The sequence below is a fragment of the Anser anser genome (assembly GCF_964211835.1).
Source record: "Anser anser genome assembly, chromosome: 22".
NCBI classification, from domain to species: Eukaryota; Metazoa; Chordata; class Aves; order Anseriformes; family Anatidae; genus Anser; species Anser anser.
In genome coordinates, this window is record NC_139743.1 from 9,403,534 (window position 1) to 9,427,967 (window position 24,434).

Genomic DNA, 24,434 nt, shown 5'->3' on the forward strand with positions numbered 1-24,434 from the left:
CCAGGAAGCCCAAAGAGCCTTGCGATGGCTTAAAGGCTGGGCAATCACTTCTGATGGCGCCCTGACCTCCTGGTCAAGGTGTCCCAGGCATCTCATTTCCAGCATGCTGTGCACCCAGGTCTCTGGGCGTTAGCAAAGCCCATGTCTTTTAGCAAGCCAAGTTACGAACACTTCTTCTAAACATCCACATTGTTCGGGACGACCCAAGAGCTGTGTTCTCCTGGGCCCGTTGGTCTCCTCTCCTTCGGGACAGGCTGCTGGGCACTGGGAGATGACTGGGAAGCGAGCATCGCTGGCTGTGCCGGCCGCATCCTTGCAGGAGAGGTGGGAGCTCCTCAAGCCTAATTTAGCAGTCTTTAATCTGAGTTATTCCAAACCACACTTGCCACTTCCTTCATGTGTTCCCGCAGGATGATGGGCTGATTTCACAGAACGAAAAGCCTTAAGCAAATCTTGTCACACAAGAAAATTGATTTTTCAAAACTGACTTTTACAAGATTACTGGCATTTTTTTTCCCCTCATCTTTCTTCTATATCGTTCCCTTCCAGTCTCACGAGGTGGCTTCAGATCTAAGGAAATTAGAGATGCTGTGACTAAACTGAAAATGTAAAAACGGGGAGAAGAAAAAAAAAAAGAAAAGACACCCAGCATTCAGCACCTCCTCACCTGCTGCCTCTGAAGGATATGGCCATGTGTGCTTGTACTCGGTGAAGTACCAGGGATGCTTCCCTGCCTGCCGTAATCTCCATGTGGTGTCAGGCAAGGAGTCTGTCTAAGGGTTATGCCAGCATCCCACAGGGAACACCCCCGGTGGGCATTCCTTGGCAATCCCCATCTAGATCACAGCTTTTTTCTTTCTCTCCCCCAATCCCTCTGCACTGTTTTCTCTTTCTGAAGGGTTTCCTCCCACTGCTCAATTCGGAGACATCTCAATGTGTTTTGTTAGGGAAAAAAAAAAAAAAAGAGAGAGCGGACGAGTTGCCTTGAAGTCATTTCAGACAGCTTAAAATATGCTAAGCTTTTGTGTTTCTGCCATATAAATAATGAATCCTCTTACAGCTTCCGAGCTGGAAAAGACGTTGATTTAAGAGGCCTTCAGCTCTCTTTGAGGTTTTTCTGCTTCAATGCCAGGGGTAGGAAACGTGGCACAGGTCAGGCAAGGCAGGGTGTGCTGAAAGCATCCCGGTCCTTCCAGGGATGGGGACAGGGCTTTGCTAAAGGTGCGGGTGTTTTGGTGACTGCAGTTGGCATCAGTTGTTATTCATTAGGCTAATTCCCCAAGCAGCCTCATTAGAAATGCTGTTTCTGCTTAAACGAGCTGACAGGATGGATACAAGATGCAGCCCAACATCGGAGCTGTATGGCACGAGGATGAGAAACCCCAGTGGATGCTGACATCCCAAAATAGACCCATTGGATCCCACAGGAAAGGGATTCTGATCTCACCCGGTGTCAGGCCATGGAGTAAGTCTGCTAACTGCAGGTCCTGGAGTTATCCTTGGGTTTCTGTTCCTCCGCAAACTCTCTGGAAGCTGTCGGTAAATATGAAAGCAAAGGAAGAACACAAGCTGTCGGCACTGGATTATAAAGCCATTTGTCTGTAAAGCATCACGCAATGCTTATTGCTTAGCTCCGCTTTGCTTTTGGAGTGTGTAATTAAGGACTTAATGGTTTTTGCTTTTTGAGGTTTCTTTTTTTTTTCCTTGAAATGTTTCTTGCAGCTTTATACAGAAGTCGGTAGGTAATCACAGAGCCCTTACAGGTCAGTCCGTTTTATCAGTGTGCTGCCACATTGGATTGTTTTCTCATGACTTGGAAGGCTCAGGTGAGCAGTGTCATTACCAGGGTGCTCTAAGGGGACTCAAGAGGCATTGAGAAGAATGACTTGGCAATAAGTTTGGGGATGGATGGATGGATGGACAGACAGGCGGACGGATGGATGGATGGGCGGATGGATGGGTGGAAGGATGGATGGATGGATGGATGGATGGGTGGAAAGTAGGGAAATTTTATAGTGACAAAATGAGAAGATATTTTGTTAAATTTGCAACTTTGTTCTACTTCTCCGCCCATAAGTTGCCTGTATTTTTGCATTAGTACAAAGGGAATGCATATCATTTATTATTCCTCCATATGAGCTGCCAGCTCCCCGGGTTCAGCCAGTGGGAGCCCATGTCGGATTACACAGAAATCACTGCGAGAAGATGTCCACATAATCAGGAGTCCCCATCCTCACCTGGGGCGCACACCTCCTGGCACACTCACCTCTGCTGGTAATCCTAACCCACACCATTTGACCTAGACACAGTTCAGCTCTGACAAACTAACCACTCTGGCAGGGCTTCTGGGGACCTGACAAGGAGCTGTGCCTTGCACCAACCTGAGGATATGTCAAAATTTAACATGAGCCCAATCAGTAGGGTGGCAACAGCAGCTGCTGTGGGGCTTTAGGGGGCTCAGTGACTTTGCTCGGAGCTGGGGCTGGAGAGCCAGCAGGGGCTGGCAGACACCGTGTGCCATCGGGGACCATCGCCTGGCTGCTGGGCACCTCCGAGGCTGGTCACCCTCCTCCTGGGCTTGACCACCTCGTGTAAACCTGTCCCGAGGTCCTTTTTCTCTCAGTGCCAGCAAGAGCGAAACCTGGTGTGTGCTGCTGCAGCCCTCTCACACTACAGAGATGAAACCACAAAGCCCTTGAAAACCTCCCAGAAATAAAGCTCAGGGAAAAGCCTTCAGAGGAGCTTTAGGATTTGGTCACTTTGGAAAGCCCCAGCCATGCGAGCATCCCATGCCCAGGAAGCATGAGCCATTCCTGCCCGCCCCATCATCACATCTGCCCCAAAGCATGTAGATTAGGCGCCTTCAGCAATCCGAAATGTGGTCCTTCCCCTGCCTCTGAGATGCCCCCAGCAGCAGATTTCTTACGCTGATGAAGGGTTGGGGTTTTCTGTCTCCATTTACCACTGTTTTCTCCTGTAAGCCCCAAAGGAATTGCACAGTGAGGCAGAGAGCCTGGGTGAAGCTGTGAAGGTGTGATAGGTGATGGTTTGAGGTGGAAAATAACAGGTACAGGACCGTGGAGGTTCGAACAGCTTCACTGCACAGCACCTTCACTCTGTGCTAAGCCTGAGGGTAAAGATGGCATCAATGTCAGGTGTCATTTTTCCATGTCTGCCCAACGTGCCTTTCCATGTCTTCCCCTCCATGATTTGTCCTCATCGCCAAGCTAAGCGAGCGTCTATTTTGACTGTTTTCTCGCCAAAGTGAATTGCAACATGTATGGGCTGTTCCAGTGACACAGATTCCTCCCCCCTCCTCGCCCCGGTTCCTCTGCACCCCCGTGCCCCAGGACCCCGGGGTCCTGAGGTGCTCCTGCCCATCTCCAGTCTGGTACCAAGATGCCTTCTGGAGACTGCCTCTGCTCAGCCCGTCCACCAGCACCACGGGCTCTCTGCAGAGCTGAGCCCAGCGTGCCCACCTGTAGGGGGGGTTTGGTGGGCCCCTCACTGATTTTTCCCACCTTGGGATCCCACTGACCACGAGGAGACAGCTGAAGACTGAAGCCATCTGATCGGCAATCAGGCTCATCGCCAGCTGGGCAGGAGGGGGAACACCAAAGCTGAGATTAGACAGGGAATCAAGACAGAGGTTTCTTCCGCACAGCGAGGTATTATTATTATCATCAAAACCCCGGAGTGTTGAAAAACAATCAGACCCTGGTAGCAGCAACCCTTGTATTGCAGGAGGCACAATCAGACACCAAACATGTCCTTGTCTGGAATTGAAGCCTGACATCCTGCACTCCTGAAATTTGGGTAAAGGTGGCAATTTTTCTCGCTGTTTATTTGTTTCTGAAGAAGAGGGAGATTAGTAACATTGGCAGCGAGCTCAGCTCAGCGTCAGGATGCAGCATCGCCGCTGCTTCCAGCTCCAGCTGGGAAGTCTTCGGGGATGGAACCCAGGACAAGGAATTCCCGGGGCTGCCGCTAATGACTCCAGCAGCATTTCTGCTGTGAGCTCCGAAATAAGGGGAACTACGCCTGCCAGCTGCTTAGTGAAACCCCAGAAGGAGACCTGTGGAGCCCTTTAGCAGAGGTGTTAATTACTAATTGCACCTGGGAGAAAATGGACTCACCCAAGCATAGCAGGGAACCTGGCGCTGTAGAATAATATATCTATATCTACAATCGGCACGGTGATCTCCAGGGGTTGCAGGATGGGTGTCGTGCAAGCAGCCACACCTTTGACTCCATGCTGGGCTGTTCCAAGTGCCACCAGGACTCCCCTGTCCCCCTCCTGTCACCAGGGCTTGGTCTGCTACTGGTAAATGGACCCGCGCGTCGGCACAGGGAGAGCACGGCCAGCACACGGCTGAGTGGGACTCGGTCCCACACGTCTTCATTAGGAAGGGAGCAGGCATGAGGAGAGGAATAACGCCATACAGCACCGTTATGGAAATTTGCTCTTCATAAAGAAATAATTTGTGCGATGCATCACGCCACGGTCGTTTGGGGGGGTGCAGTGTGAGGCTGCTCGAGCCCCGCTGCTCACTCAATCGTTTCTCACGAGGCTGTCACTCACAGGAGGTGCACCCATGGAAAAGCCTCTGCCTCCACCACCCTATCACAGGTCCTTCCCCAGGGGCCTCCAGGGCTCTGGAGAGCTGCAGAAAGACGCAGGGCGATGCTCGTGGGCAGCCATCACGCGGGGGGACAGCTCCTGCCTGAGGATGAGCGGGGACTGCCACGTTACAGCCTAGCAATTGACGGCACTGCTGGTAATCAAACAACAAAACCCATTCTCTGAGCAATTTGTAGCAATTAATAGCCATTCGCAGGAATGAAATGTTAATTAATTCATTCCGTGAGCCATGCATTTATTTAAGGTATTTGTGGGTGTTCTCGGTGCTTTTATTAAGCAATTAAAACGCGTCCAAGAAAATATTTATCTATTTTAAGTCACTCTTAGTAAACACAATTTATATGGCAAGCAACTGTTTTGTTTTTTTGGGGTTTTTTTGCATTGTTAGTTAAAAATTACAACACTCCTCCTGCCTGGGCTTCACCTGATGGGAGCGGCCCATCTGCAGGGAGAGCTGCCCAGGGGCACGAGCGCTGCTGGCGGCTGCGCTTGGAGGGCAGTGGTGAGCCAAATCCTCCCTGCAAGGATGCTCACGGCCTGCAGTAATAAGCATGTGCATGAGTCCTGCAGCCTCTCCAGGACTTCTCCTTGCAGCTCTGCGCTGCATCATTGCAACCTCTTGCTCCCCCAGCTGCCTGCAAGGCCGAGGCGTCACCTTGGATGCTGGATGGGGCTCAGGGAGGTCTTCTTGCACACAGATGAGTTGAGTCTGTGCAGAGTCGTGACTGGAAATGGCATGTTGGAGAGGGACATGTGAAGGGATGGAAGTGTTGCTGCATGGGTGTGGACGGCTGCAGGCTGGCAGCAGGGGAATTGATGTGACGGCCAGCACGGTGCTGATGGGGGCGGCACTCTGGAAGGAGCAAACGCGATTCTGCCACAGCCAGAGCTCGCTTCCCTACAGCATCACTGGCCAGAGGGGTCAGGGAGGTGGCCGGGTCTCAGGGGCAGAGGAGGGAAGCAGGTAAAACACCAAGAAGACAGGCTTGCATGTTCACATCGGCAAAGCCTCACTCATCCAGGCAGCACCGAGCCAGTACTGTTTCACTCGGGAGGGCTGCGACATGACAGGGCTACAAATTCCCCTAAACAGCTTGTTCACACATGCCATTCACTGAAGAATTACAAGTCCTTTCGCTGCAGACAGGAATTTCTTTGCTACGGCGAGCTCAGCCAGATGAAGTGCTCGCTGGTGTTGCTCCTCTACATACCGGCGAGCCACAGGGCATGTAATGCTCTTGTTTAGCTCATCACAGGTTCCGTGAGCCCAGCAGAAACACAGGCCTCGCTTCTGGCAGGGAAGCAGTGGAGCTGCTGGGTAAAAGTCCCTTGGGAAGAAGCTTGGGCTCCCATCTTTCAGCAGGTTTCCTTCAGAAACCAGGGAGGTCGCTAAAGGCACATTGGTCTACGGAAGCCACAGCAAAGCCACAGCATTGCTCGTGAGATATCATGTCCCAAACTGGGCTTTTCTATTTGCTTGCCTGCACTCCTAGCTGGGAAGCGATCAATGGAATAAGAAAAATACAATTTCTCTGGAGAACACCTCCTTAGGAAAGCCCCCCCACCTTATATTTAAATGTTAAAAGGACCCAGGAGGGTGTGTTGTTTTTTTTTTCTTTATTCCTTAACCGCTATGTTTTTATTGCTGCCTGTAATAACCCCTCTGAAATGTGGATTTAAATGTGGAAGAAAAGCAGCAACAGAAATGACAGCTGAGTTAGTGGGTACGTAATATGCGGAGAGTAAAGGAGGTAAATTTGTATAGCCTGGAATGGACCCTTGGTGGCACGTTTGGCAAACTGGAAATGCCTTTGAGGTAACACTGTAAATGGAGGAAGCTGTGCGGCCAGGGGTGCTGGAACAGGGAGCACCAGTCTGGGTGCAATAAGGCTGGGGAGATGTCGGGACGAGGTTGTGAAGAGGTGAAGCAGGGGAGGGGGCCAGGGGAGTGGGCCGGGGTCTGGCCGAAATGCCCAGCCAAGCTGGACATCAAAGCAACATCCCAGCACGGCCACAAAGGGAGCAAGCTACCAGCAACCAGGGGTCTCATGGCAGGTGAAGATCAAGCAAGAAAATCGCCTGCGAGGCTTTGAACCAGGCTCACCAGCACTGCTCCTGCCTGATGAAGAGGTAGCAGAGGTGGAAATTGCAGGCTGCCTTCCCCAAATCAAAGCTGAGGACCGCTGCCCTCAAGGCTTAGCAAGCCCATGAGCTGTGCAAGGGGGTCAAGAGGAACAAAACTGGCAGGGGGAAGCCGGGTTCCCCCCTGTGCATTCCCCGGGTGGGTTTGGAGGATGCTTGCTGGGGAGAAGGCGGCGAGGCGGTGCAGCCACGCCGAGTGGCTGGCCCCAGGCAGGACCTGAACACTCTCTGCGTCTTCTTGGCTACATTTTATTTACATCCTGCTTATAAATAATTACTGAGAGGTTAATAGGTGAGCAAGGCATGTTATGGGCTTGTTAAAACCAGGAGTACCTTACCTTCTGGCTGTCTGCAAGCACATCATGAGCAGCTTTACAGGAGGGTTATCAGCCATCGTTATTAAAAACCGATCTGACATTATAAAAGATCCATACCGCTTGTTCAGCCACATCGATTTAGCAGTACTAAGCCTTGGAAAACTGGAGCAAGAACCTTGATCTCTGCTGAAGCACGAAAAATTGCTGTTTGTGACACAACCCTGCGCTTGGGAAAGCCGGTTTTGCAGAAGCGATGGGTTTTAAACACGCACATAAAGCATCGCGCAGGGTCGTTTCGCGTGTGTTTTCCTGGGCCACTGCAGAGGCTTGGGTTTTGGTCCCTCTGGGAGGAGAACAGCATCACCTGAAGGTGGTGGACTGTCCAGCACTATGGAGCAGCACTTGGAAGGTGTTGTTTGTGCTGTGTTTTTTTTTGATACAGGGAGCTTCCCTCGTCAAGCACGGGCCCCAGAAATCAAAGCAACATCTCCTGGTTCATTAATGAAGGGGGAATCCGTGGAGGAAGGCAGGGTAGGGAAGCTGCAGTGGCCGGTCAGCATCCGTTAGAGGTGCAAAAACAAATGAAAGGAGAGAGCAGATAAGTGCGTACAGATCAGCTCACATCTCTGCGGCCAGTGCCTCCCTCCCGAAATGCTCGTGTCGTCAGCTGGTGGGTGAAGCCTGCAGCTTGGCTTCCCTGCTCCAAGTAGGTTCGCGCTAGCTGGTGCAGGGGGAATTTGCTCCAGTAGCACAGCCAAGTGCTGGCGCTGGGCTCCCACCCCGCACAGTCTGTCTGTGCCTCTTTCCCCAACCCGCCCCACCTTCCCTGAGCACCCCACGTCACCCAGCACCACCAGCGGACAGCCTCACCGGGACGAGAGCATCAGAGGTTCCTCGGGGAAATCCTCTCCCCCTCCAATTTACCTGTCAGTCCTTGGGGGAGGTTCGCTATGTCTTCCGCAGGCTGCGTCTCTGCTTGCTTTCCCTTCCTCCCACGACGGCTGGAGTTTGGCGCTGCCTGACAGCATCTCCTGCCCTCCCCACCCGCGCCGCAGTGGCAGGTTGCCAGGTGGTGCCCCATTCGGTCACATTTGCTCATGGTTTGGCAAACAGCAGCTTAATTCAAGTGCTGAGTTGACAGCTTGTTCTCCAAGACAATTTGCAAGTTGCAGTGCTGCAAATGCCAGCTTGGCTTTCCAGGGTGATGTGAATTCAGCTGCCTTCAAGGGATAAAGTTCTCTTTGACAGAAAAAAAAAAAAAAAAAAGGAAGAAGAAAAGGGGAAAGAAGGTGAAAGCAGGGGGAAGCTGAAAAGGTTTTTCGTGGTTTTGGTGTGGGAAGACCAGCAGTGTTGGTTGGCAAGGCACTGACATTGTGTTCCCTATCAGCAGAGACTGTCCTTGTCCCACCCCTCCTGTCACTGAACTCTTCGTTGCTCACAGTCCTAAGGAATAAGGTGGATTTTCAGTCAAACAGGTTTTCACAGGGAAATAGCAATTTTGGTGGATTTTTGACAGCTTCCAGTAGGGATATACATACACACTACTTTGGTGTCTCCTCTCCAGGAGCTGTGGTTGTAATCCCGAAGTCGTTTGATGAGGACTACGTCGAGGCTGTGGGTACACCCCTCCTACAGTCCAGGGCAGCTTTGGCACCCCACGGGCTGCTGTGTGCTGGTCTCCGTCATCACTCACGTGTAAGTGGCAGGCAGCACGAGACCACAACCCCGCTTTGCTCTTTCTTGTCTGACAGGTGGGCGAAGAAAGGCCAGGTGATAAAGGAAGCATCCGGTGACTTCTACGAAACCATTGTGGACCACACCTTCTTCTTCGAGCCCGTCTCCTGCGAGGTGACCAACGCGCTGGGCAGCACCAACATCAGCAGGACCGTGGACGTCTACTGTAAGTGGTCTGCCAGCTTGAGGCTGCCTTCCCGGGGCCAGCAGAGCTGCTGAAAACAAACGGGAAGGGGACGTGAGCTTCCTGGGGCAGCTCCAGAAGGCCCAGGGCGACCGGGACTCGCTGGGCTCCCTTGCAGCTCTGGCTTTGTAAAGGCTCTTTTGGTGGGGCCATGCTCTCCTCCTGCCTTGCACAGCCCTGGGGGCTCCTCGGGCACTTGGCCGTGCCAGGACTGCAGCAAGCTCCTGTCTCAGATGCGCTGCACTTGGGGGCTTTACATGGCTGTGGCCTGTGGGTGTGTGGAGACCTTCCCCTGCTTCTTGCGGCACCGAGACCTCTGTGCTTTGGGGGCTTCCGCGTGGCACAGCCCCTCGCCGGGGGTAACGCCGGTCTCCTCTGCACAGTCGGGCCCAGGATGGCGACAGAACCGCAGTCCCTCCTCGTCGACCTGGGCTCAGACGCCGTCTTCAACTGCGCCTGGACGGGGAACCCCTCCCTCACCATCGTCTGGATGAAGCGAGGCTCAGGCGTGGTGAGAGTCGCTGCCGGGGCGCTGGGGGCACGAGGCTGGCGGGGCACCCGGGTGGGAAGGGCAAAGGGGCAGCCAGAGCTCTGCCAGGGTGCCATCACTGCCACCCCGTCCTGGGGTCATTGCCCACAGGGTGGGTTTGCAGAGGCTGGATTGAACCAGGATCAAGCAGAGGGCAGAGCATCACTCACCCTTGCTCTGGCAGCGCTGTGTACTGAGTGCCATGCGGGGATCACAGCCGTGCTCCTGGCAGGGCCAGCGTGACATTGCTCAGGGCTCAGGAGGCAAGACCAGGAGACCTCATCCCGATGTGCCCAACTCTGCTCACTTGGGTCTGGCCTGGAAGGCGTCTCCACGTCCTTCTTGTCCTGAGAAGTGTAACGAGCTTTGCAAATACTAACCGCAGCTCAGGGAGGCGCGAGAGGCTCTGATCCCCGCTTTACCAACAAGAGGGCTGAGCAGAGCCCGTTAAGCTAAAGCAGGGCTGAGGAGTGAAACCCACCTGTGAGGGGCACGCAGCCTTGTGTCTGAAAGTATCTTTCAGCTTCATCCAGGCAGATGCGTGCCGAAAGCAATGAGGCAGTGCTGGGTGAGGTGCACGGGCTGTGCCTCCGCGCCTCCGCTCCTGGCGCGTGGAGCGGGCATCACCAACGCTGCACGCGTGCATGAGGCAGTCGCCTGCCTTCACTGCCGGCGTGCTTTTCCCAAACCACCATGACCTCCGAGAAGGATATCTCCCGGGAAGCAATCACAGACTTGGGAGAGCTGATAGCTTGAGTTAGCTAAGGAATCCCACTGGGTCCGTAATCCCTGGGTGGCTTCCCATCCCTCGGCTGTGGCTGTTGTTTCTCTCGGTCGTTACCATTATTTGAAGGCAGGCAGTGCCCTCACTCCATAAGCTGCTACTCCATTTTCTCGAAGCTGCTGGAACTTGCAGAGCGGTGGAGGGAGCCGTGTATGGGGGGACGGGGGCTTCCTGACCCTGCCCAGCCCCAGCCGTGCTCCAGGGCCTGTCTGTCAGCACGCAGCGCTGCCTTCTCCCCTTCCACGTGGCCAAACTATGCTGGCTTGGAGCCTCGGGGCTCAGGACCAGCTGGTTTAGCACGGCAGAGCCGCTGGTGCTGTTCAGCAGAGCTACCTCCATCAGCCCTGGGGAGGCCGGCAGGAGGTGCTGCTTTGTAACCCCCCCCAGCTCACAGCCCTGGCTGTCAGGTGTGGGGTCAGGGCTGCTCTTCTCCAGCCCCTCCACTTTCAGCCTGCCACAGGATTCCCACCCTTCCTTCTCCTTTCCAGGAAGGAAACAAATCAGAGATGGAGGAGAGGATGAGGCCAAGCAAGGCCTTTGCTCCAGAGATCTGCAAATCTGGAGTCGTTTGCATGGGTATCTGCATAACCAGTGCTAAACCAGTGGGCTCAGATGGGATCTGAGGCTCTGACCACTGCCGGGTCCCCTTTTCCTTGCTGCAGGGTCACCCAGATCATTTGCTGCCTTGTTGCACTCCCGCTGAGCACAGGAAGAGCGCTTTCCCAAGGAACATTTGCATTCGCAGGCTGTGTCTGCTCTGCCCGCATTGAAGATGAGCAGCTCCAGCTCAGCCCTTGGCCATGAGCACTTTGCAGCGTTTGGGGAGGATGGGGAGGTGAGGGGCTGGCCCCAGCCTGCAAGCCTGCAAAGTGCTGGGAGAGGAGAGCAAGCAGGAGGAGTTAGCCCCCGGGGCATGCATTTCCAGCGTGGGAATTGGAAGCACTTGCTCAAAAGCCACATCTTTTAAATGCCACCAGTGCAGGGATTCTGCTGATGGCCTCAGCCAGATACCTCTGCTTCAGCACTTGCCAGGGTTTCACGAATCTGCTGATTGCATGGCCGGGGCAGGAGGGCAGGGTGGCTGATCACCAGGCTGCAGCCGGTCTGCTCCATGCAGCTGGGGCTCACCACACCCAGCCCAAATTTCCTGGCCATCCAGGGGGCTGCCAGCTCTCCAGGTTGCCCCCCCCCACCCACTTCTGGGGTTGAAATTGCACCTGAATGATGCCTGGCCCCTGCAAACATGGAACTGCGAGTGTGGAGCACGCTTCTCTGCAAGGATTTTCTGCTCCTGGTTACAAGGCGGCTGGGCCAAAGCTTTCCCAGGAAACAGCACCAAAGCTTTTCTCTTGTGTCTTGAGCTCTTGTGGGACTTCTTGCGAAAGTGGAGCTTGTAAGAATTCAGGTGAATGGATCAGGACTTGTATTTCCCCCCAGACTTGGTAGTTCCCTTATTCCTTTGTCAACAGCAGCGCTATTTCCACGCCATTTAAAACTGCACTTATCCCCGTTTTCCCTGAGCTGCCTTGAGCTTGTAACCCACATCTCCTGCTCGACTTCCCATCGCCCACCCTGAAAGCAGCCCCCTCCTCTCTTCCAGGTCCTGAGCAATGAGAACAAGCTGACGCTCAAGTCCGTCCGCCAGGAAGACGCCGGGAAGTACGTGTGCCGAGCCGTGGTGCCGCGGGTCGGCGCAGGGGAACGTGAGGTGACGCTCACTGTCAACGGTACCTCTGGCTTCCCTCTTGCTACTCCTCCCGGTGTTCTCACCAGCTTGCGGCGGTGCATGTGGAATCACCCCCTTGGATAGTCCCTTGGGGAACAAATCCTATAGGGGTGGGATCAGGGAGGCTCCAGCCCTGTGGGCAGCACAAGCAGTTTGGGGGTTGCACTGATTTCCGTGGAGATTCATGGGTTAAAGAAAAAAAAAAAAACATTAGCTAAGACCCACTTGGTTCCGTATTATCAACGGGGGGTTATTGAGTAGCTGGGAGCTGGCGTTTTAAATCTTTAATAGATTTATCTTGCAAAACCCTTGCAAGGTCGGAGAGCGCTGTTGTCTCTGTTGTACAGCTAGAGAGCTGGGAATTGAGCCTGGATCTGAGGCTGGCAGCATAATCACTCGCTCGGAGCACCCAAGGGAGCAAAGAGTGCCACGAACCCCCCGTGGCTGCATGGGGCTGGCCCGGCACAGTGCCAAGAGCGGGCCCTTCCCTCACCTCGCCGGGGAATTGGGAAGCACCCCAGAGCCCTGCAGGCTGAGGGCGCCCTGGCCAGGACCCCACAGCAGCCGGTTACGAATTGCAGCCTGGATGTGTCCTGCATGAAGGGAAGGAACCAGGCGGGCTGCAAATGGTATAAACAGAGAATGAATTTTGCATCATCTCTCACCTGCGTGACAAACTGGCAAGCTTCAGTCCCTGCTCACTGTCACAAAGAGAGGAAAATAAGCAGGGAAGTGGCACAGCGTTAATTCTGAATGCAGATAATGCTAGGGAGGGAAGCCAAGGGCAACGCAGCGGGGTGCTGAAACCCAACCACTCCCTCGACTTCCACTCAGATCCTCGACGCCTGCATGCTCCTTCCCTGCCGGCTGCTGGGTTTTAATTACAATTAAAATAGCTTGCAGAAAACAAAGCAACAAATTAGCCCAAACAAAGAACCTGCTCCTTTCCCAGCACCTACCAGGCGCTGCCCGCCGTGAGCGCGGAGCGAGGCGCCCGGCGGGCTGGGGGCCGCTCGTGGTGCACAGCGTGGGGCAGCCCCTCGGGAGCACCCCTTCCTGCTGGCAGGGGCTGCTGCAACCCCCAGGGGACAGCCGCATGCCTCAGGGCCGCCGTGGGCTCCTGACCCTCCAGGCAAGGAGAAGAGCCCTGGAGCTGTGTCCCCAGGTGTGGTGCCCGTCCCAGGGCCGGGAGCATCTGCAGCCCCCGTCAGCACAGCACAGCGCATCTAACGGAGCATCTCACGGCACGGCACATCTAATCCTGCTAATGAAACCTTCTGAAAGCCATTTGCACTGCGATTTGAGAGGGGAAGTTGAACGCCTCCTATTTTCAAGTGATTTTAAATCCAGTGGGTGATACAATTGTCTCGAGACCATCGGGTGCCTCTCCCCATAGTCTGGGATTCGTCACGGTCAGGTTAGGGATCTGGAAGTGTCTGGGCTGGCGGCACAGCCTGGCGGGTTGGTCCGTCCTGAAGCACAGGGACGCAGACGGTGGGGCTCCGTCCCACCCAGCTTGATCCCACCACCCAGCTACCCACCCTGAGCCCACCAGCCTGGCCCGGCTGCACCCACACCCAGAACGGCCGCAGCAGCACGGAGCCGCCTTCCCGCAGGAGCGGGGCACAAGGCCACGAGCGTGAAAGGATGCAGATAGGATTCAGAGCCTCGCTAGTGGGCAGGAGGATTGTGCAAACGGGCTGTGTTTGGCAGGGCTGGAGCAACAGAGGCAAGAAGGCAGCAAGGAGCTTGTGGCACTGCAATAAATCAGCAGCAGCCTGACTTCCAGCCCCGCGCATGCCAAAGCCGCTCCATTCTCCTGGCCATGAGGGCTTTGCAGGACCAAGCCACGCTTCCCATCAAACCATTTTCAGCACTGGGAGGGCTCGGCTCGCATGGGCTCGAGCAGGATGGAGAAGTCACGGCCATCCTGCGATGCTCCTGAGCCAGCAAGCCGCCTTCTCCTTTGTGTGTGCCTCCAGGATGGCGCAAATAAATTGGCACCGGCACGCTAAAAATAACCGCAACCAATAGCTCCGTCATTTATATCCATAGCAACATTGTTTAAAGCCTTTCCTTGCCGGCAGGCAGTCTTGAGCTCAGCTCCATGCCAAGCCAGGGACTGGCAGCTTTCACAGGGAGCCAGAGCCCAGTGGAGAATCAAACACCAGCCTCGAACGCGACGAGGCTGCAGCTCTGTGCTATTATTCCCGGGCATGTTCATCTCACAAATGGTCTTTAGTCATCTGCTATTATCGTGATGATAAGCCTTTGACTCTGAACTCCTCAAGCAATAATAAAACCCAAAGCCGTTGGCATTTGTGCCATTTAAAATCCACTCTCCTTGGGGAAAATGATCCTTTTTATGATTATTAAGCCATTTTTCTCTAGTGTCACCCAGTCTTGGCGCACTCACAGAATTTGTAAGTAACATGCAATGACTGAAATAGAAAGAAGACAGCTTTTTTTATTAATTTAGGCATACAGACCCCATCACTGCTTTTGGTACCGTTGGCTGTGGGTTCATCAGCCGTCAGTGTAGGTGAGCAGCGTCACCTAGCACGAGGTGGGGGAGCCAGGAGTTTTACACCACGCGCCCTGTGCCGCCCCCGGTGTATGGCGGGGTCCTGCTGCGTGTTGACAGAAGCCGCCAAAGCCCCAAGGGATTTGTTAAAATCTTGGCAAAGCAAGGGGTAAGGCAGACTCTCCAGAGACCCAGGCCAGCCCCTCTAAGGTTTTCGGAGGTGGATAAAGGAGAGCATGTGCCAAGAAGAACCTCTTTGAGAAGACCATTTGGGCAGAAAGCAGCAACAAAATGTCATTTTTTTTACAGATAAAAATGGGCACAGGACAGGAATGCCCAGGACAAATCTGTTTCTCACCACTTTACCCCACACGCTGAGACTTTCTTAGAGGAACACATCAGCCACAGGGTCCAAAACAAAAAAAAAAAAGGGAAATGTTTTGCAAATCCACAAAGGACTGATGGATGGGAGCGAGAACAAGCACTGTGAGCTGTCCCACCCTGACTGAACGGAGACCTGGGCTCGGGACAAGGCTCTGCCTGATCCTGCACTGCACTGGCCTCCCTGTGCGGGCTCCTGTCACCACTCTTGCCACAGCTCTTCCACTCGGGATTGCTCAGACAGAGCCCGAGAGCATTTGCAGAGTGTTTGCACATGGCCAGCGTCACTCCAGACACCTGCGTCCGGGGGGGGTTGATGAGATGCTGGTGCTTGCTGATAACCTCAGGGACAGGCTGACAAACAAGGCCACAGCCCACAACCAGCACCCAACCAGCCAAGCCAGGGCATGGGGAGGGCTGGCAGCCCCTGCCGCCTCGCTTTCCCTGCCTGCATCCCACCTTGATGCCAGCAGAAAGCCACTCATAGAAGTGCAAATCTGCTGTAATTAAGGAGGCTAATAAAGAGCAATTAGGATTGCAGTTCTGCTGCTGCTCCCTCCGAGTAATACCCTCCAAGCCCGCTCTCATCTCCCACCTCTTTTCTCCCAACCTTCTTCCACCAAGGAGGGACACAGACGATTCCCTTGGGGCTGAGCATGCCCCGTCAGCACACCCCTGTGCTCTCACCGTCCTTGCATCACACCCAAGGAGCCACCCATCTATGGACCTCAGAGTAAAAACACACATCTACCTGCAGTGCATTAAAAAATGCAGGTTGGGGTTTTTGGGTAATTGTAGTGATTGTCACTTCCTACCCCCCTACTGCTTCCTTAAGCCCCTGGGGAGCAATTAGTCTAATTGTGCTTAAAAAACTCACAGGAGGGGAACACCACGTGAGCTGGGCTCTTGCTTGGCTCCTGGTGTAAGCAGCCAGGTTTGCCAAGGAGATTTCCACTGAGTGCTCGAGTCCAACACCAGGGATGCGGCAGCAGAGATAGGGACACCCTACTGCTTTTAGGGCTCTTTGCCGGAAAAAAAAAAAAAAAAAAAAAAAAACAGCAGTGCTTTAAAGCAAAGCCCCCTCTGTGCCATGAGCCGTGCCCTGAGCGCACCACGGGAGGTGAGGGAGCTGCTCCTCTGTCCTTCCCCGTGCCCGGTGCCCTTTGGCAGCTCTGCCACCTCCGGCTGTCAGCAGCGCACTGCATCACCAGCTGCCCATGTGTGAAGCCAGCGTTCCTCTCCTCTCTCTTGCAGGGCCCCCCATCATCTCCAGCACGCAGACACAGCACGCCCTGCACGGCCAGAAAGGGCAGATCAAGTGCTTCATCCGCAGCACCCCTCCGCCAGACCGGATTGTGAGTAGCACCCTCTGAGCAGCGACCCGTGGGGCTTGTCCGTGCCGTAGGGTGCCCGGCGGGTGGGCGAAGCACCTGCCCCAGGCTGACCCCACTCTTGCTTGGCAGGCTTGGTCCTGGAAGGAGAACGTCCTGGAGTCTGGGACCTCCGGGCGCTACACGGTGGAGACAGTCAGCACAGACGAGGGCGTCATCTCCACGCTGACCATCAGCAACATCGTCCGGGCCGACTTCCAAACCATTTACAACTGCACTGCCTGGAACAGCTTCGGCTCCGACACGGAGATCATCCGGCTCAAAGAGCAAGGTGGGCATCACTGGCGGGGGGCTGCTGGAGGTTAGCACCCAGCCGGGCTGCGAGAGCGGGGAGATACCGCGAGAGGCAGGATGTGCTCCGAAAAGCCCTTGGGATGTCAAAGAGGAAGCTAGGAAGGATGGAGAAAGCACTCCAGCCGTGTCGGATTGCATCCTTAGGGTACCAGCTCCTGGCAGAGGGGCAGGAGGTGGGAAAAGCCCTGCAAAGCCGCTGCCACCCAGCGTAGCTCCACTTGCTGATGCTGGACAGCATGGTCCAGTCCTGCACCCCTTGCTCCCTGCCCCACAGCCCAAGGCGATGCCCCTGCCGCAGCCTGCAGGATCATTTATATTCATAGAGAGATGGGAACAGCTGCTCCTGCCGAACCCCACTGCCCTCGGGGGATTTCTGGGGTGGCCGGGGGATTTCCAGGCTCGGGGCTCTCCATGGCAAGGAACGCTTAGCTCCTGGAGGGACTCCAGTCCTCTTCTCTTTTATTAAATGCCAGGGCAGGCAGGTGGATTGTTCTCATTAAGCTGTGATTTATAGGCAAGGCTGCCGTCCAGATTAAATCAGAGCTAAATGAACCCCTTAAAATTAGCCTTGGGCTTCTTCCAATGCAAACAGAGCCAGTGGTTTTTCCAGGTCGGCTGCCAGCCGGCGGGAGCTCTCGGCCGCCAGCTGGGGTCCCGGGCAGCGCCTGAGCCCCCAGACCTGGGTGTTGCTGCAAGGGGACGTCCCTGCCCCAGGCAGGGGACTCTGTGGGGTGGCAGAGGACATCCCCTTCAGGGGGACCTGCGCTGGGAGCAGGAAGCGCTCCCGAGGCTGGCATGGGCGCTTGGGCTGTGCACGGCTGTGGACACTTGCTTTATTTTCAAACAGGTACGGAAATGAAATCAGGAGCTGGTATTCAAGCAGGTACGGAAATCCTGAGCTGACGGTGAATGTGAACTGTCCCCAGCCGTTACCACGCCTGAGGACCCGGCGTCCTCCCCCCAGCAGGGCAGGCAGGGCCTAGGGAAGGTGCAGGGCAGTGCGGGCAGGGGCTGGCGAGCGGGGCGCTCCGGTCTCCGCTCGGCTCCGTGCACCCCGGCGAGCCGCCCTGCCTCTCTGTGCCCCAGCACCCAGCCGCTGAGAGGGGGATAATGTTACACAGCCATGTTTTGCATCTAAAGGGGTCGCATAAATGCTTTTATGGGGCGAGCCAGAGGGGGAATTGCAAGTTTCCAGGCTTGTCTGCAGACATCAGCTTTGCTCAGCTTGCTGGGAGGGTCACGCTGCTGTTGTCTCTGGGCTCTGGTTTGCCATCACAGCCACTGGGCCCTGCCTCTGGCCCTTTGCAGTCACATTTTTTGCAGCCCAGCAGAGCCTCAGGCACCTTCCCCGCCCCATCCCCTGCATGATTCTCCATCATCCTCAAGTGGCATCATCCACCATCACTGCTCATGCTCGCTCAGCTCTGAATTGCAGATCCTGTGCCCTAAAGCCGAGAGCCAGTAAGCTCTCTGCTCACCTCCTGCCCCCTCACCCTTTTGCCCCACATCTCCCTGGGAGAGCCAAGGCGGAAAAAAAAAAAAAAAAAAACCTGCCAAAATCCTGCAGCAAGTTACCCCCTCTGTCAGGAGCACCACCTGGCAGGCGGCATCGGGCTACCAGGAGAAGAAAGGCCCAAAGGCTTCTTGCTGCGAGTCAGCTGGTGTCTTGTAGGACGAGGGTTTGGGGATGGGCGCCTTGGGGATCTGCGGATCGAGCCCGGGCTCGCAGAGCACCTGGGGGCCCCGGGGAAACTCTTGCCCTGCAGTGGCGGTGAGCGGTCAGCAGGCTGGGGGGGCTGACCAGGGAGCAGAACAAGTGCTGCCGGAGCCACGCTACCGTTGGCCCAGCCGCGGTGACAAGTGACAAATCCAGAAACAGGCAGGCCCAGCAGAAAGGTCATGAGTGAGATAAAAACTGAAAAGCCTCAGTATAAACCACAAATTTCATCACTTTAAACAAGCTGTGCAGGGAAGACGAAAGGCTCCTTCTAGACCAAGTGCGAGCAGAAGAGCCTCACTTCAAGCAGCGTGGCTTTTTGTCACTCGGCAGTTCTCAAGATAGGGCTCAGACCCATCAGGGTGCTGAGGTCAGGTCCTGGGTGAATTTGTGGTCAAAAAGTGAGAGGGCGCCTTACCTGCCGCCCAGAAAGTCCCAGTGGTCTCAGCAGAAGGGCGGCTGGTGTCCTCTCCATGCCTCCAGGTGGCCAGACGAGCTCATTTCTCCCATTTCTCCCCACCAGCTCCACCCCGAAGGACAGTATGAAATGCTTTCCTCATCACCCAGCTCTGTCCCCCAGCAGGCCGCTGGGCTTTGCTTTGCCAGACCACCTCCCCCCATTCCCGAAATTCACCCCATCCTTCCACAAGGCAGAGGGGCCAAGCAGAAAGCCTGCGCTGGAGGCAGGCCGGAGGGTGGCGAGGGCACGCTCAGCCGTCGATGCTCCCTCACGGGCTGGAGCAGCTCGCTGCCATGGGAGGGAGCAGCTCAGAGCAGGACACGCTGTGCTTCCTGACCCCTCTCCTGCCTCCAAAGCTCCCCAAAGCAGGGAGGATGCTCTGGTCTCACCCTGATCGAGGGCAGCGGGTGGATGAAAGCCTTTGCTTTGCCAGGCACCATGTGTGCCACCTTAGGTGTGATTCAGGGCACAGATTTAGCCCCCCACTAGGTAGGTTATGGCTCCTGCGGGCTCACCCGGCTGCAATGGAAAGGGTTCCGCCTTTTGGGGCAGTAGCGGGTTCACAAGAGGCCAAGGGGTGCTTAGAAATAACAGGAAAAGGGGCCCTGTAGGCATCTGCTGCTTTCGGGGAGGTCTCTGAGTGAGGCAGGTGGTGAAGGCAATCTGCGGTACCTGGTGCCGGTGCTGGCAGCCACCCCGAGAGCAGGCAGAGCGCCTGGCGGCACCGAGCAGGGAGGGAGCACAGCTCGTGGGATGAGCACCCGACCCTCCGCCATCGGTGTGAGTTCATACCTCCCCTCCCTGCACACCTCACGAGCCTGGATCCGTGCAAATAAATCCGCTTTGCTGGCTGGGCTGCACCTGAAATCCCTGCTGGGAGCCCAGCGGTGAAGTTGCCGCAGGCGGGAGGCGGCGAGCAGCAACCCCTGCCCCCAGGCTGTGGGGTGGGAGGCCCTGCCCACCCCCTGTGGGCTGCCCTCCCTCCCTCCTTCCCTCCCAAACTTGCTAAGCCGAGGGAGGAGGCAAGAGGCTGGGATGCGAAGCAGGCAGAGGCCGTGACGGATGGCGCTTGGGTTAATCCATCCCCAGACACTTTACGGCCAGCACCTTCCAGCACTGCTCCGCAGAGCTGAGCTGTCACCTCTGGCAGGCGGGCACGGTGCCTGGTCTCCGTCCCCCTGTATTTCACCAGCCCTGCTCTGTAACCTCTCTCCCAGCCGGCTCTGATGCCATTTCTCTTTCTCAATAATATTAATAGGCTGGCTTCTTTTGCACTTTCCATCCACAGCCCTTTAGAGATAGCTGTTCATTCATTGAGCCATGTGGCACTACTGAACGCAATTAGCCCTTCTGGCTCCCTCCTCCTCCCTCCACCCAGGGGAAACTGAGGCACAGAGAGGTCAGAGCCTGCCCGAACTGCAGCACACGGCAGTGGCAGAGCTACGAGCTTTGCTCCCTGGACCAAGGGAGAGTGGCGGCACCGGGTCTCGCCTCCCCATCCCATTGCCAGCAGCAGCAAGCTGGGGCTGGGGGAGCGAGCCAGGCTCGGTCCCTTTCCCCAGACGGTGCCACGCAGGGACAAGGGATGCAGAGCTGCGGGGGGAGCGGGGAAGGACCCAAAACCCTCCCCCAGGTTCACCACTGAGCCACTTGCCAATATCTGGGGGGGGGCTCGCCAGAGGGGGAGAGCCGCCCCGCTGCCTTCGGCACGGCGTCAGCCGCCCTCTCCTTCCTCTTGCAGAGTCGGTGCCGATGGCGGTGATCATCGGAGTGGCCGTGGGGGCCGGCGTGGCATTCCTGGTGCTGATGGCCACCATCGTCGCCTTCTGCTGCGCCCGCTCTCAGCGAAGTAAGTGCGGGGCGAACGCAAATCCCACCCACTGGAGGCAAAGGGCTGGTGCCAGACCCACTCTGAGCAGCCCGGAGCCATCAGCTGTCCAGGAGGGAGAAGTTCCCTGCGCCCCGGTGTGCCAGGCCACTGCTGAAAAGCCTCCTCGGGCTGCACCTTCTTTGTTCTGCTTCTATTTCAAGTGCATTTGCTGACATAAAGTGTGTATTTCTGGGTGGGGAATTACGGGCAGCTGAGGGGTGTTGCATGGGACACGCGGTATTCGACGCCCAGCTGCGGTGGGAGTCCAAGTTAAAGGGACGTTAGAGACGCAGGCAGAGGGAAGGAGAGGTAAGCAGAGCGGCATCATGTTGCCTCATTAAAAAGAAACCAGGAAATTAAAGGCTAAATGAAAAGGCCTGGAACCATGAGGGAGAGCAGTGCGAGCATCCGGAGCATCTCGGGCAGCGGGACAGAGCGCGCGGTGCTGGACGATGCTCCCAGCCTGGGAGACGCATGCAGGAAACAGAGTGGGTTTTCTTCCCTTGCTTTCCCCTTCTCTTTCTCCCCGTCATTTGCAAAGCAATCAAAGAGCCCTGGCTCCTCCTGGGTTTGGGTACAAATGCACAGCCTCCCGCAGCAGAGATGTGTTTAATTTTAAGAGCAGTAACGATGCCTCTCCCTGTTCAATTCCCCACGTTTTGAGCTCTTGCAGACTGCATTAGCAACTTGTGCAAGTATTAACAAATTAAAACCAGGCCCGTCATTAATCTTGCTTTTTTTGGGAAGGGTTGCTGACGGGCAGGAGTGATGCTAGGACCTTGCCAATTCAGTTTTGCTGAGCTCATTCAACAATGATGGGCAATTCGAGTGCCTGGAAGAGGAGGCCAAGCCGTGTTACCACGTCAGTGCTCGGCTGCAATCGGCCGTGCTCTCCCCGCGGTGCGGACACGCGCACCCTGCGGTGCTCAGAGCATGCGGTTCATTATATCCCCCTTTTTGGCTGTAACCAGATGGTGCGGGGCCCTTTGCACGACACACGGCGTAACGCGAATGCCATGACAACAGATCAGAGACGTGGTGCACGTGCCAGCTCTGGGAGCCATCGCCGGCGGTTTCAGGCAGCGGTCACTCACAGGCTGGATGCACGCAGAGGAAGGGAAGGGCTTTGGGGGACAAAGCGGCGCTCGTCCTTCCACGAGCTTGTTTGAAAATGGCCCTGGGAGATTCCCAGGCTGAATCAGGAATAGAAGGCATTTTCCTCCCCAGTGATGGGAGCATGAACATGGGGAAGAGGGAACCGGGGACGTGGTGGCGTGGCAGTGCTCCGAGCCCCTTTCCTCCACCGTGGTTCCAGTGCAGCTCCCCCCGGGGAGGTCTTCAGCAGGGGGTGCTGGGCTGCCCAGCTCCCACCTCCCCGGCCAGCCCTGGAGGGACTCATCCTGCACCCCCCTCACCGGGCAGGGCAGGACTTGCTGGGGTGTGCAATTTTTGCAGATGCTGCCGGAGTGTTTGCACTGGGGGGATCGCGCACGCGACGCTGCGGCCGGTACCCGTGGGGAGCTCTGGCCACGTGCCGGGAAGGGGAGGTGAGGACTTAGCGGCGTGACACCTGCAGAGGTATCACAGAGACCAGCTGAGGACTGATGGGCCCAGCAGAGCGCTTTGATGCAGGGCAAGGGACTCATTTCCTACCTGGATGACTGCAGATTTGTCTCCCAGGACAAATACGGGAGCACGGTGGCATCGTTTAAAGCAGCAGCTGGCAAACAAAGCCCGCAGCCTGTGGCTCCCCGCGGAGGGGACAAGGTGACCCAGCAGTGACTCGGGGAAGGCACCGCACCTCCTGCACCGCCCGTGGCACGGGGGAGGCGACCCCAGCTTTGGGGAGAGCAAAGCGGCAGCAAGCACAGACAGACCAAGCCTGGGGGCCGTTTGTTTTCTGGAAAAGAAAGGAAAAAAGACTTTATGGCACATCTGTTGTTGTATCTTCGGTGGCATAACAGCCCAGAGTTATTTAAGGGGGAACACTCTTGGGGGAGGATGTGCAAGACAGTAATTAGCTTTTCCTTGTGATTAAATATGGAGGCTCCCGTACCAGGAATGTCATCCCAGCCAAAATAAAGAAAGAAATAAGGAGCCACAGCAAAGAGCAATAAAGACCTGCCAGTAAAGCCCTGCAGCCTGGAGGTGCCCGCGGGTGGCAGCAGGGCTGCAGGCACCGAGGCTGAGGGATGCCAAGGGGAGAAGATGGAGCCCAAGGATGGAGCCCCAAGGCAGGGGCCAGCCGCGTACGCCGTGGTGGATCCGAAAGCCCCAAGGCCCCGTGGGGCCAGGAGGGGTGGTGCAGCAGGAGCCCAGCGTGGCACCCAGGGCCCGAGCGCCCGCGTCAAAGCCGCAAGCTGCTGGCATCTTGCTGCTCGGCTTTGCATCCATCTCTGCTTTTCATCTCAGATCCGCACGGCCGTTTCTTTTCCCGCTGCTCGCCGTCTTTGGTTTAATTTTTCTAAAATGACTTCTTCAAAGCATGCCTGACACCTTCAGGGAAGCCAGAGTCTCTCCACACACTTTCTATCTTCCCCTTGCCCTGCATGAAAACAGGCTGCTTGGTGCAGCGGCCGGGGGCGGTTTTGTCATCTCTCCCAGAGCCCTGGCCTCGTCTTTGTTAATTGCTTGGCCTTTCCCTTTGGTGGCTGCTCCCCAAGGCTTTTCTCAGGGGCTTCCCAGTGCACGGGAAGAGCTGTTGGGCCCCTCGGGAGTGGTTTGTGTGCTCCTCAAGCTGTAGACCATCAGTCTGGACAAACATCCCCTGACTGCTTGAGCAGCCCAGGCTCCCGATGTGGCCCAGCAGAGACTAACCAAGCTCCCATGGGAGTTAAACTAGAAATCTGAGCTCCCTGCTGGGGAAAGTTTCACACGCCTGCACCCTGTGGTAGTCCGGCATCGCTCTCCCCAGTCTTGGATGCACTCGCTGAGCTGGGGTTAGGGGTGCACTGAGACCGGTCCCTGGGGGTGCTGAGCACGGCTGCGTTCATTAACCCCTCTCCCTCTCCGTCTCCCTCTTTGCCCAGATCTGAAAGGTGTGGTCTCTGCCAAGAACGATATCCGCGTGGAGATTGTGCACAAGGAGCCAGCCTCAGGCAGGGAGACGGAGGAGCACCCCACGATCAAGCAGCTGATGGTAAGGGTTTCCTTCCCCTCCCCGCAAGCAATTAACGGGTTTGATGGTAACGAGCGCAGGCACACGCAGTGCGGCGCCATAATCCCCTCTCTGGGCAAAGATGCTCATCCAAAAACCTTCCTCTTGAGGTACCATGCAGTAAAAGCTCCTCAGGTGAAACTTTGCTAATGAGGAGCAAGGACGGGCTGAGGCTGATTGCAGCAGCCCAGCTGCCCGTGGGGCTAATCGCAAAGCAAGTTTGCCACCTCGCGCGGGGGGGAAGTGCTGCAAACTGCAAGCAGGCACAGAGTAGGTGAACACAGGATAATAATAAATTAGCCAGCACGAACGGCACTCTCCTGGATACGCTTGAGATATTAATAAGTGCAAAAGCAGCACGTGCAGACAGTGGTTTGCAGACTGCTAACCCAGCAGTGTGTGGCCAGCCCAGCGTAGCGTGGATTTGCCGCTGGGGAAGTGGCAGGGGAGGGTGCTGATGAGCAGGAAATTCATCCCCACGGTGAGTTCAGCTTCGGCCCAGGACTGGCATATCCCCACGGGCAGTGAGAGGGCTGCTCCCCTCACTGCCAGCACCTCTGTTCTCCACATCCGAGGCCGACC

At 56.1% G+C, this 24,434-nt stretch overlaps 1 protein-coding gene across 9 annotated transcripts in view; it reads left to right on the plus strand.

The window, feature by feature from the left end:
- The window catches only part of KIRREL3 (kirre like nephrin family adhesion molecule 3), a 317,515-nt gene that overhangs the window by 285,270 nt on the left and 7,811 nt on the right, over positions 1-24,434 (plus strand). For 8 of the 9 annotated variants that reach the window (XM_083808118.1, XM_083808117.1, XM_083808115.1 and 5 more), the window contains 8 exons: positions 8,853-9,001; positions 9,403-9,530; positions 11,933-12,059; positions 16,218-16,318; positions 16,427-16,625; positions 17,496-17,531; positions 20,567-20,674; positions 23,725-23,834. In XM_083808118.1, the coding sequence (XP_083664244.1) occupies positions 8,853-9,001; positions 9,403-9,530; positions 11,933-12,059; positions 16,218-16,318; positions 16,427-16,625; positions 17,496-17,531; positions 20,567-20,674; positions 23,725-23,834 (958 nt within the window). The remainder of the gene's footprint in view (positions 1-8,852; positions 9,002-9,402; positions 9,531-11,932; positions 12,060-16,217; positions 16,319-16,426; positions 16,626-17,495; positions 17,532-20,566; positions 20,675-23,724; positions 23,835-24,434) is intronic. The other variant, XM_083808116.1, reaches the window with a different exon arrangement.